We start from the raw sequence: 14,012 nt of genomic DNA on the forward strand, positions 1-14,012 counted from the left end.
GTACTTTGTGCTTTACGCTGATACATTGAAACCAACCTTCAGCAAAAGGTATTGACGTGAGGAGGATCTGTTTCAGTTGTGTCTTATGGAGAAGTGAAAACTTGGTGCTTTACACTGACACACTGAAACAAACCTCCAGCTGAAGTACCGACACGAGGAGGATCTGTTATCGTTTTATCTGATGTAGCAGAGAGAACTTTAATCTTTACACTGATACATTGAAACAAACCTCCAGCTGTAGTCCTGACATGAGGAGAAGCTGTTACAATTATATACAGTGTATAGCAGTGAGTACTTTGTGCTTTACGATGATACACTGAAACAAACCTTCAGCTGTAGTCCTGACGTGAGGAGGATCTGTTACAGTTGTATATAGTGTAGCTGAGAGAACTCTGTACTTTACACTGACACACTGAAACAAACCTCCAGCTAAAGTCCTGATGTGAGGAGGATCTGTTACAGTTGTATATAGTGTAGCTGAGAGAACTCTGTTCTTTACACTGACACATTGAAACAAACCTTCAGCTGAAGTCCTGACGTGAGGAGGATCTGTTAGTGCAGCAGTGAGAACTTTGATCTTTACACTGACACACTGAAACAAACCTCCAGCTGAAGTATTGACATGAGGAGGATCTGTTCTAGCTTTATCTGGTGCAGCAGTGAGAACTTTGTGCTTTACACTGATACATTGAAACATACCTTCAGCTGAAGTCCTGATGTGAGGAGGATCTGTTAGTGCAGCAGTGAGAACTTTGTTGTCTACACTGACACACTGAAACAAACCTCCAGCTGAAGTCCTGACGTGAGGAGGATCTGTTTAAGTTGTATATAGTGTAGCTGAGAGAACTCTGTACTTTACACTGACACACTGAAACAAACCTCCAGCTGAAGTTTTGACGTGAGGAGGATTTAAGGGGGGGTGGGGGTTCACTTACTTCATCTCCAGGACCTCCTCGAGGTGTTTTCGGCGCTCGGCCCGCAGGCTGGTCAGGTGGATCTCCTTCTCGGCCAGGGACTGCTGGGTGGAGGACAGCTTGGCCTTCATGGACTCCAGCTCCTGCTTCACCTTCTCCATGGCCATCATCAGCTCCTCCACCTGAGGAAGACAAGAGAGATCAGCGGCGCCCCATAGGAGATCAGCGGCATCTGCAGCTGTCCTGCTGGTGCAAAACTACAACTCCCATCATGCCCTGACAGCCGAAGGCTGTCAGGGCATGATGGGAGTTGTAGTTTTGCATCGCCTGGAGAGTCGCGGGTTGGGGGAAAGGACTACATTTCTATTGCTCTCTGTTATCAGCCATCATGGAGGTCGTCAGCCCGCTTAATGTGTTGCGGCTCCTTTAAGAAGCCCCCTCACCCCCCCACCCTGGCACAGAACAAGAGGGGTCTTCACGGCCCATAATGAGCCTCTGATTAGCAGCTAATTATAATTACAGAGGACGAGGTAAGAGGGGGGAGGGGGAACCAGAGCTGCGCGCTCCCCCCAGCACATTGGGGGCACTTGTCTCCTCTCCGCTATTTCGACAAGCAGCGCCCCCCGTCAGTGTTGTAAAAAGGGGGGGGGGGGGGGGCGATTTTTGGAAACAGAGCGCCGTCTGTCCGCTCGCCACCCCGCCTCTGCTCTGACTTAACGGGCGACGCAACATCGGGCATCAAGGTGGGGCCGACATGGCGCTGACGCCACAAAACCTTCAAAAAGATTGTCGGATGTAGCAGAGCTGAGTAGGTGTCAGCAAAAAACGTACATAGGACTGCAGGTTAACTGTGCTCTTACATAGAGGAGTTGTTTCCATTCAACCAGTTCAGCTCTGCTACATCTGTACACTTTAAGATCTCTGCTTACTGTCAGTGAATGGGAACACAGCTGCTTGGGTCGTCACAGTGTATCGGGTCTCCTGGGTCAGCTTTAAGATTTCTGCTTACTGTCAGTGAATGGGAACACAGCTGCTTGGGTCTTCACAGTGTATCGGGAGCTCTCTCCTGGGTCAGCTTTAAGAACTCTGCTTACTGTCAGTGAATGGGAACGCAGCTGCTTGGGTGGTCACAGTGTATCGGGATCAGTCTCCTGTGTTAGCTTTAAGATCTCTGCTTACTGTCAGTGAATGGGAACACAGCTGCTTGGGTCGTCACAGTGTATCGGGTCTCCTGGGTCAGCTTTAAGATCTCTGCTTACTGTCCGTGAATGGAGACACTCCTGTACTCACAGCTGCTTGGGTCGTCACAGTGTTTCGGGAGCTCTCTCCACGGTCATCTTTAAGATCTCTGCTTACTGTCAGTGAATGGTAACAAAGCTGCTTGGGTTGTCAGTGTATTGGTAGCTCTCTACTGGGTCAGCTTTAAGATCTCTGCTTACTGTCAGTGAATGGTAACAAAGCTGCTTGGGTTGTCACAGTGTATCGGTAGCTCTCTACTGGGTCAGCTTTAAGATCTCTGCTTACTGTCCATGAATGGAGACACTCCTGTACGCACAGCTGCTTAGGTCATCACAGTGTATCGGGAGCACTCTCCTGGGTCAGCTTAAAGATCTCTGCTTACTGTCAGTGAATAGGAACACGCCAGTGCATACAGCTGCTTGGGTCGTTACTGTGTATCTGGAGCAGTCTCCTGTGTCAGATTTAAGATCTCTACTTACTGTCAGTGAATGAAGACAATTCTGTACGCACAGCTGCTTGGGTCGTCACAGTGTATCAGGAGCTCTTTCCTGGGTCTGCTTTAAGATCTCTGCTTACAGTCAGTGAATGGAATGTACGCACAGCTGCTTGTCACAGTGTATCGGGCACTCTTCTGTGTCCAGAATTAAGATATCTGCTTACTGTCAGTGAATAGGAACCCTCCAGTGCATACAGCTGCTTGGGTCGTTCCTGTGAATCTGGAGCAGTCTCCTGTGTCAGCTTTAAGATCTCTGCTTACTACTAGTGAATGGAGAAACTCCTGTACACACAGATGCTTGGCTCGTCACAGTGTATCAGCTTCACGACTTCTGCTTACTGTCAGTGAATAGGGACACTCCGGTGCCCACAGCTGCTTGTGTCCTTACAGTGTATCAGGCGCTCTCTCCTGCATCAGCTTTACTACAAATCTCTCCCTACGGTCAGCAAAACTACAACTCCCAGCATGCCCTGACAGCCGCAGGCTGTCAGGGCATGCTGGGAGTTGTAGTTTTGCAACAGGTTTGGAAGCACTGCATTATACAATGGCTACTATGGTACTACAAATCCCAGCCAACGCCTAAAAAAAACGACCGGGCCTTCGCTCCGCGTTGTAAAAAAAAACTTCTAAAAAAAATGTTCGCTAAAATAAAAAAAGGTCAAATAAGGTGACGGCAGAGGCTGGAAAGTCTGAGGAAAGCCACCCGCTTTCTTGGAAGATGTGAAAAAGCTTGGTAAGGATGAATATGACATAATTGGTCATGTGACTTAGGAGACACTGATGCAGCGCCCCTATGTGTCAAGGGCCTACAAAGGGTTAACGCTAATTTTTTTACGCAGACTGGTTAAAAAGGGAGAAGGGTGACGGATTTGCCACACTACCCAAATATTAGACACTTTCACAAGGTGTTTAAAGAGACACTAACTGCAGGACTGTAATACCCATCTTGGCCACTAGTGGCCAGCAGAGCATCGGAAGAATCTCCAGGGAAAGTGTCTCACTTTACAGCCTGTTGTCAAACTGAATGTTATAGGATTCCTTGACAGACGGAGGGTGAATGATGGGGGCTGTGGGACTGGGAAATGGACTCACCGCAGCAGCACAGGGGTTACTGACAGGCAAAGGGTAGATGGGTCCAGAGAGGAAAGGCACAGCGGACATGGTGGGGGGCGCGGGCTCACTATACCTTGCACCATTTAAAGGCAGGATGACCGGCATCATGCAGCACGTCACAAGCCAGCTACAGGCAAGCAGAGAAAGGAAGGAAACATGCAGTTATAGTGAACTGTGCAATGGATAGGATGTAATGTAATGGAGACAAGGATATGTACTCACTGAGCCACATAGTGCCCCCTTATTGAAACGTACAATGGATATAATGTAATGGAGACAAGGACATGTACTCACTGAGCCACATAGTGCCCTCTTATTGAAATGTACAATGCATATAATGTAATGGAGACAAGGACATGTACTCACTGAGCCACATTGCCCTCTTATTGAGCTGGACAATGGATATAATGTAATGGAGACAAGGACATGTACTCACTGAGCCACATAGTGCCCCCTTATTGAAACGTACAATGGATATAATGTAATGGAGACAAGGACATGTACTCACTGAGCCACATAGTGCCCTCTTATTGAAATGTACAATGCATATAATGTAATGGAGACAAGGACATGTACTCACTGAGCCACATTGCCCTCTTATTGAGCTGTACAATGGATATAATGTAATGGAGACAAGGACATGTACTTACTGAGCCACATTGCCCTCTTATTGAGCTGTACAATGGATATAATGTAATGGAGACAAGGACATGTACTTACTGAGCCACATTGCCCTCTTATTGAGCTGTGCAATGGATATAATGTAATGGAGACAAGGACATGTACTCACTGAGCCACAGTGCCCCCTTATTCAACTCTGCCTTGGATATAAGCTAATGGACACAAGGACACGTACTCACTGAGCCACAGTGCCCTCTTATTGAAATGTACAATGTATATAATGTAAAGGACACAAAGACATGTACTCACTGAGCCACAGTGCCCCCCTTATTGAAATGTACAGTGGACACAAGGACATGAACCCACTGAGCCACACACTGCCCAATATCGAACTGTGCAGTGTATATAATGTAATGGACACAAGGACATGTACTCACTGAGCCAAAGTGTGCCCTCTTATCAAATTGTGCAATGGACAAAGTAAAGGAGGAAAGGACATATACTCACTGGACCACAAACATTGCCCAGTAAACTAAGCAATAGACACAAGCCAATGTACCGAACTGTTCAAATGATATAATGTAATGGACACAAGGACATGTTACCCACTGAACCACAAATACTTCCCCCTTACCAAACTATACAATGGACACAAAAAAAAATGTACTCACTGAGCCGCACATTGCCCCTTATCTAAATATGGCATATGCAATGAATATAATGTACTGTATACAAGGATATGAACTCACTGAGCCGTACACTGGCCCCTTATCTTAATATGCAATGAATATAATATACTGTACACAAGGACATGTACTCACTGAGCCACACACTGCCTCCTAATCTAAATATGCAATGAATATAATGTACTGTACACAAGGATATGTACTCACTGAGCCTCACACTGCCCCCTTATCTAAATATGCAATGAATATAATGTACTGTACACAAGGATATGTACTCACTGAGCTGCACACTGCCCCCTTATCTAAATATGGCATATGCAATGAATATAATGTACTGTATACAAGGATATGTACTCACTGAGCCGTACACTGGCCCCTTATCTTAATATGCAATGAATATAATGTACTGTACACAAGGATATGTACTCACTGAGCCGCACACTGCCCCCTTAATATGCAATGAATATAATGTACTGTACACAAGAACATGTACTCACTGAGCCACACACTGCCCCTTATCTAAATATGCAATAAATATAATGTACTGTACACATGTACATGTACTTACTCAGCCGCCCACTTAACCTGTGCAATAGATATAATGTAATAGACACAAGGAAATGTTACCCACTGAACCACACACACTGTCCTTATTGAACTGTGCAATATATATATATATATATATATATATATATATATATAACGTAATGCAGAGGAAAAGGTGTAACCCACTGAGCCACGTGCTGCCCCATTTCCAAGCTGTTCAATGTATGTAATGGACACAAGGACATGTACCCACTAAGCCACAACATGTCCCTCCACATTGTGTTAATTTAATATACACAAGGGCTCGTTACCACTGAGCCGCACACTGCTTTCTCGTTTAACTGAGCAAGAGTTAACGGAATGGACACAGGGTAGCCTTCCCACTGAGCCGCACACTGTCTAATCATTCGGTATATTACAAGTACTCACTGAGCCACAGGACTGCCCCAATACCAAACTGTGCAATGTAGCTAATGGGATGGATACAAGGACACGCAACCACTGAGCCACACACTACCCCCTGATAATAATGTCTATTAAATCCTCCTGTTGGGTTCTATGGACTCCAGCCCACGTACTCACTGAGCCACACACTACCCCCTAATAATAATGTCTATTAAATCCTCCTATTGGGCTCTATGGACTCCAGCCCACATACTCACTGAGCCACACACTACCCCCTGATAATACTGTCTATTAAATCCTCCTATTGGGCTCTATGGACTCTAGCCCACGTACTCACTGAGCCACACACTACCCCCTGATAATACTATCTATTAAATCCTCCTATTGGGCTCTATGGACTCCAGCCCACGTACTCACTGAGCCACACACTACCCCCCTGATAATACTGTCTATTAAATCCTCCTATTGGGCTCTATGGACTCCAGCCCACGTACTCACTGAGCCACACACTACCCCCCTGATAATACTGTCTATTAAATCCTCCTATGGACTCCAGCCCACGTACTCCCTGAGCCACACACTACCCCCCTGATAATACTGTCTATTAAATCCTCCTATTGGGCTCTATGGACTCCAGCCCACATACTCACTGAGCCACACACTACCCCCTTATAATACTGTCTATTAAATCCTCCTATTGGGCTCTATGGACTCCAGCCCATATACTCACTGAGCCACACACTACCCCCTGATAATACTGTCTATTAAATCCTCCTATTGGGCTCTATGGACTCCAGCCCACGTACTCACTGAGCCACACACTACCCCCTGATAATACTGTCTATTAAATCCTCCTATTGGGCTCTATGGACTCCAGCCCACATACTCACTGAGCCACACACTACCCCCTGATAATAATGTCTATTAAATCCTCCTATTGGGCTCTATGGACTCCAGCCCACATACTCACTGAGCCACACACTACCCCCTGATAATAATGTCTATTAAATCCTCCTATTGGGCTCTATGGACTCCAGCCCACGTACTCACTGAGCCACACACTACCCCCTGATAATAATGTCTATTAAATCCTCCTATTGGGCTCTATGGACTCCAGCCCACATACTCACTGAGCCACACACTACCCCCTGATAATACTGTCTATTAAATCCTCCTATTGGGCTCTATGGACTCCAGCCCACGTACTCACTGAGCCACACACTACAATGGAGCTACAGTAATGGATACAATTATGTTACCACTAAGACCTAAACTCATTCTAGTTTAGTAAAGCCTCTTACCTTGCTGATGTAATGTACAAAAAAGACAGCTAAAGACTCTCCGGGCATGCTGGGAGTTGTAGTTTTGCAACAGCTGGAGGCACCCTGGCTGGAAAACACTGCTCTATACAAATTTACCAATTCTGTTGCAAAACTACAACTCCCAGCATGCCCGGACAGTCTTTAGCTGCCCGGGCATGCTGGGAGATGTAGTTTTGCAAAAAGATGGAGGGTGTCCGGGCATGCTAGGAATTGTAGTTGTGCAACAGCTGGAGGCACCCTGGCTGGGAAACACTGCTCTAAACTAATTTACATAAAAATTCTGTAGCAAAGCTACAACTCCCAGCATGCCCAGACAGTCTTTGGCTGTCCGGGCATGCTGGGATTTGTAGTTTTGCAAAAGATGGAGGGTGTCCGGGCATGCTAGGAATTGTAGTTGTGCAACAGCTGGAGGCCCCCTGGTTGGTAAACACTGCTCTAAACAAATTTAGGTACCAATTCTGTAGCAAAACTACAACTCCCAGCATGCCCGGACAGCCTTTGGCTGTCCGGGCATGCTGGGAGTTGTAGTTTTGCAAAAGATGGAGGCTGTTTGAGCATGCTGGGAATTGTAGTTGTGCAACAGCTGGAGGCATCCTGGTGGGTAAACACTGCTCTAAACAAATTTACATATACATTCTGTAGCAAAACTATAACTCCCAGCATGCCCGGACAGTCTTTGACTGTCCGGGCATGCTGGGAGTTGTAGTTTTGAAAAAGATGGAGGCTATCCGGGCATGCTAGGAACAGCTGGAGGCACCCTGTTGGGAAACACTGCTCTAAACAAATTTAGTTACCAATTCTGTAGCAAAACTACAACTCCCAACATGCTGGAACTTGTAGTTGTACAACAGCTGGAGGCAAACACTGCTCTATGCAATGCACCACTGCTCATCCTGCTCTTCCTGGTTCATGACTAAAATGCCAAAATCGCAGTTAAGATGTGACACAGTCTGCATGACTACTATACCATTCAGGATGGATTGAAAGCTGGGTGACAAAGCCCAATCACAGGTCCGCAGCGGCCCCACAAAAAACTTAAAAGGGGGGGGGGATCCGACCTGACCTGCTTCTGATAGTTGCCCCTGGCGGACTCCTCCTGGGCCAGCACCATCTCCCGCTCGGCGGTGATCTGCACGCTTTCGCGCAGCGCCTCCTCCAGCTCTTCGATGCGATCGTCCTTCTGGCGCATGACGTCCTGCGAGGAGGGAAGGCGAGACCGTAAGGCTCCGAGAAAAAGAGAGAGAGTGAACGAGCTCAGCAGGAAAGGAAACCGTCAGCAAGACGAGGAGAAGCAGGAGGTTAGTGGCGCAAGACAGATCAAAGATGGCGTCCAGCGCAAAAGATAGCGCGCCCCCCCGGAGGAGTGTTAAAGAGAGAGAGCGGCAGCGTGTGAAAAGTCTCCAGGTATAAAGCGGACAAGACGGAAGGTGAGAGTTGTTAGTCGCCGCGCAGGGGGCGGAGTTAGCAGGCAGTTAGTGAAGCGGGATTTATAGAGTTAAGGATTTAAAGGAGAAGTACATCTTAAAATCAACATCATTTCCAAAGACAAACCCAGCTCTACCACCACATGTCCCGGGGTGGAGTTCCCCTTTAATATCAGAACATCCAGCCCTGTAACCAAGCGTGTCCTATCCTGTGGCTCTTTGGCCATTTCAAAACTACAACTCCCATCATGCCTTGCCAGCCGAAAGGCTGTCGTAATGGTTTGATTCTGCTTGTGGCATGATGGGAGTTGTAGTGCTTTAACAGCTAGGAAGACACAAGTCGGGGGGCTCTCATACTGCTCTGAGCCATAGTGGAAAGATTCCCCCTATTTTGATGTTGGTTCAATCCAACATCTTCGGAAAAAAATGACGACGCCCATCTTGCATGCTGGGAGTTGTAGTGCTGCCGAGCCATAAAATACTTAGAGAAGCGCTTCCGCCATCATATAGTTGGGTGTCCTACAACTACGACCCCCATCATGCTCACGATGGTGCTTTCCAACAGATAAAGCAGTGTTCACCCAACTGTGCCTCTGCAGCCTGTTGCATAACTACAACTCCCATCATGCCCTGACAGCCGTAGGCTGTCAGGGCATGATGGGAGTTGTAGCTATGCAACAAGCCAAAGAGTCACAGGTTGGGGAAAACTACTGTAATACACATTAGGAGGGCTTCCCCCCCCCGCCATCATGGTGTTGGTTCATGCCACCAGTTGTCATACAACTACAACTCCCATCATGCCCCAAATGGGAGTTGTGGTTTTGCAATGGACACTGCTTTGGCAAAACTACAACTACCATCATGTCAGGAACACGATGGGAGTTGTATTTTTTGCAACAGGCTCTGCTTGGTGGCTCTCCACCCCCCCCCGTCAGCGAGTTGGTTCATGCCACCACATACAGCTTTCCAGTAAGGGAGCATACCATTCTGCCAACAGGCAGGGGTGGCGTGACTTTCCAAACTTGCATTACCTGTGAACCTGTGAAGAAAACCATCGCAGTAGCCATTACCCCGACCACCGGAGGGCGCCACCGTTACATTAGATTAGATTGTAAGATCTGCAGAATACACTGATGTTTTATACAAGTCCCCGCGATACCATGTGCCGGGGCGGTAAATCACATCCAGATGCCGAAATGGTTTGTGTTAAGTCTTCGGGGTTTTTTCTTTTTTTATTCGCGGCTCTTCAGGTCAGAAAATGGCGGCATATTCACTGACAGGCGGTTCGGGATAAAACGGAGCTGGATCTTCGAGAACGGGGGAAAGAGGGGTGCGCCAAAAAAAAGAACATGTTTAAGTAATAAAGTCGGGGGCTCATACGGTGATTCTAGCGCAGATTAGGGGTCGACTGCAATACTCTGACTGTCTGGTGCCCAATGGGCGGGGCTAAACATGAATTGCCCCTCCCCCAAATAGTGCGCCCCATAGAGTTGTGATAAGCAGCACGTGGTCACATGATTCTTATGGGGTGCTCTGATAGGCTGAAAGCGATTGAGGGGGGGGGGGCACATACTGCAATATTGGCCTCCAGATCTGTTCTGCAACTCTCTAAACCCAGTGTTTCCCAACCAAGGTGCCTCCAGCTGTTGTAAAACTACAACTCCCAGCATGCCCGGACAGCCGAAGGCTGTCCGGGCATGCTGGGAGTTATAGTTTTGCAACAGCTGGAGGCGACCTGGATGTTAAACACTGCTCTTATTGAAATAACGTGTAAATTTATCACCATTTGTAAGGTATCCGCTTGCTGTCAGTGAATGAGAACATAAGGAAGGCTGAAGAATGAGAACATAAGGCATGCTGGGAGTTGTAGTTTTGCAACAGCTGGAGGCGACCTGGATGTTAAACACTGCTCTAATTGAATGAACGTATCAATTTATCACCATTTGTAAGGTCTCTGCTTGCGGTCAGTGAATGAGAACATAAGGAAGGCTGTCCGGGCATGCTGGGAGTTGTAGTTGTGCAACAGCTGGAGGCAACTTGGTTGTTAAACACTGCTATAATTGAATTAATGTATCAATTTATCACCATTTGTAAGGTCTCTGCTTGCTGTCAGTGAATGAGAACATAAGGAAGGCTATCCGGGCACGCTGGAAGTTGTAGTTTTGCAACAGCTGGAGGAAACCTGGTTGTTAAACACTGCTATAATTGAATTAATGTATCACCATTTGTAAGGTCTCTACTTGCTGTCAGTGAATGAGAACATAGTTTGTTGCCAAATCCTATCCTGTCTAACAAATCTCGCAGCTGAGGGTTTGTTACAACTGTATCTAGTCCAGACAATCCAACAGCCTGGATAGTTTTACCCTCACTGATACATTGTAACAAACTATCAGCGCAGGGTACAGATTTGCGCTGTTTATATATCTCAACCTCCATACGATTGTAACAAACCCTCAGCTGTGAGACTCTTTAGACCAGAATAGGTTTTGGGCCTCCTGGCGTAAAACAAGAATGTTCTCGTTCGCTGGCAGCAAGCAGAGATTTTACAAATAGTGAACATTCCCGTATACATCAGGAGGCCATAAAATAAAATAAAAAAAAAATATTTTGGTCTAATAAATCTCCCAGCTGAGGGTTTGTTACAATTGTATCTAGTCAATTGTTTACCATCACTGATACATTGTAACAAACTACCAGCACGGGAGACATCAGGAGGAGGTATTTCAGTCTCCCGATGTAAACAATGATGTTCTCGTTCGCTGGAAGCAAGCGGAGATCTTACAAACGGTGAACGTTCCCGTATAAATCATGAGGCCAAAAAAAAAAAAAAAAAACTTATTCTGGTCTAATAAATCTCACAGCTGAGGGTTTGTTACAATTGCTGCCAGTCTAAGGGTACGATCACACGGGCAGATTACCTGCGGAATTTCCGCAGCGTATAAAATCTGCAGCGTATTTTGCTACCATTGACTTCAATGGGTCTTCAGAAAATCCGCCATAGAGGCAGTTTTGCAGATTTTCCTTAGGACCCATTGAATTCAATGGTAGCAGATTAGCTGCAGCGGATTTTCCGCAGCAAATATGATGCGGAAGTTCTGCAGGTAATCTGCCCGTGTGAATGTACCCTTAGACTGGCAGCAATTGTAACAAACCCTCAGCTGTGAGATTTATTAGACCAGAATAAGTTATTTTTTTATATATTTTTTTGGCCTCATGATTTATACGGGAACGTTCATCATTTGTAAGATCTCCGCTTGCTTCCAGCGAACGAGAACATTATTGTTTAATCAGGTATATAAAGTAAAGAGATCAGAAGCAAGAATCCTTATCCTGTGTCGTTACAATGTATCGGTGACTGTAAAAAATAAAAATGTCCTGGCTGTGGGACTGTCTAGATTAGATACAATTGTAACAAACCCTCAGCTGTGAGTTTTAATAGATCAGAATATTTATTTTTTTGCTGTGAACAATGTTCCCATTCACTGACAGCAAGAAGAGAAATTATACATAAATTGGGTTAAAGCAGTCTTTCGCAACCAGGGTGCCTCCAAGCTGTTGCAAAACTACAACTCCCAGCATGCCCGGACAGCCGTAGGCTGTCCGGGCATGCTGGGAGTTGTAGTTTTGCAACAGCTGGAGGCACCCTGGTTGGAAAACATTGGAGCCAACATAAGTATGTGCCCCCCTCTTGCTCCTTTTCAGCCAATCAGAGCACCTTACATGAATCATGTGACCACAAGTCTCCTTTAACAACTCAATGGCTGTCCGGGCTTGTTGGGAGTTGCAGTCTTGCAACAGCTGGAGGCACACGGTTTAGAAAACACTGCTGTATGGTGTCGCCTCACAATTCTGCTGCTCCGGGACCTCGTGCATTAGTGTAGCGGGCATGCTGGGAGTTGTAGTTTGGTAACAGGGATACAAACCTAAATCTTAATGTATTTCCTATTCATCCGACGAGACGTCACATGACCTGTTGTCCGCCGCACTCAAGGGGTGACGGTCCCCAGGGGGCGTCGGGGGACTCATCCAGTAAACTTCTCTGTTTGTCCAAAGTCAACAAGGCCGGGGCGAGCTGGAGATGGCCCAAACCACAAGCTAAAAAAAAAAAATCCTCACGCCGGACACCCTGGCCTCCAGCCAAGCTCTGGGAACCAAGATGGCCGCTGGGCCGGGTCTTCAGTGAGCTCCTTGGCGCAACTCCAAAACCACCGCCGTCCCTCGGGGCGACCCCGAAATCCATCCTATCCAAGCACAACAACCTGAGACACGGAGGCCAAGCACCTTAAATCACAGGCTCTTAGATGGGGGCCCAACACCCCCCCCCTGCTGACTAATCGGAGCCCCTAATCCGTCTGTCAGTGAATGGAGCCTCTGTCGCTGCCCTCCCCGACCAGGAAAGGCTTCAGGGATGTTTCTATGTTCCTTAAATATTTCAGGAGACCTTCTAGAGAGAGGAGAGAGTCCTCAAAGTGTCTTCAGGAATTCTTCCAAAAACTATTCCCCTTGTTGAATACTTAATAAATTGTATAAAAAAAAGTAAAAAAAATAAATAAAAAAATGTAAAATAATAATAAAATGTTTTAAAAAAAGTAAAATGAAAAGTTTTATTAAAAAAAAAAAAAAAGGTAAAATAAAATGTAAAAAAAAAAGGTTTAAAAAAAGTTTTATAAAAATGTAAAAAATATCTTAAAAGTTAATGTTTTATAAAAAAAAAAGGGAAAATAAAAAAGTTTCATGAACAGTAAAAAAAAGAAGCTTTGTGAAAGGTATAAAAATAGATTTATAAAAAGTAAAAAAAAGTTTTATTATTAAAAAAGGTAAAAAAGTTATAAGTAAACAAAACTGTAAAAAAAAAGGTCTATAAGAAAGGGAAATTATAAGTTTACTAAACGGTAAAATAAAGCTTTGCAAAAAGATAATAGATTTATAAAAAATAAAAAAAATTTTTTTTATAAAAAGCTTTATAGAAAGTATTTCAAAAAAAAGTCTAAAAAAGATTTATAAAAAAAAGTAAAAAAATATATAAAAATAAAAAAACATGTTATAAAAAGCTTTATAGAAAGTAAAAAAAACGGTCTACAAAAGTTTTATAAAAAAAAGTAAAAAAAAATAAAAAAAAGTGTATACGTAGAAAAATAATATATATATATTTTTTATTACCTTTTATAAAACTTTTGCAACACTTTTCGTATAAAAAATAAATAAATCAGATCCTGGATTACTGGCTGACCACAATAAATAAATGC

At 45.1% G+C, this 14,012-nt stretch overlaps 1 protein-coding gene across 1 annotated transcript; it reads right to left on the bottom strand.

Annotated features, from left to right (window-relative positions):
- Positions 1-935: 935 nt before the first annotated feature.
- On the bottom strand, positions 936-12,869 carry LOC130328478 (ELKS/Rab6-interacting/CAST family member 1-like; the record flags this gene model as incomplete). Its single annotated transcript, XM_056553457.1, has 3 exons — positions 12,690-12,869; positions 8,406-8,537; positions 936-1,096 (listed from the first exon to the last, which is right to left on the bottom strand). Coding segments are annotated over exons 2-3 (287 nt in total), but the record flags the coding sequence as incomplete, so codon positions are not given.
- Positions 12,870-14,012: the final 1,143 nt, after the last annotated feature.

This window comes from Hyla sarda, unplaced genomic scaffold (assembly GCF_029499605.1).
Source record: "Hyla sarda isolate aHylSar1 unplaced genomic scaffold, aHylSar1.hap1 scaffold_3076, whole genome shotgun sequence".
Lineage (NCBI taxonomy): Eukaryota > Metazoa > Chordata > Amphibia > Anura > Hylidae > Hyla > Hyla sarda.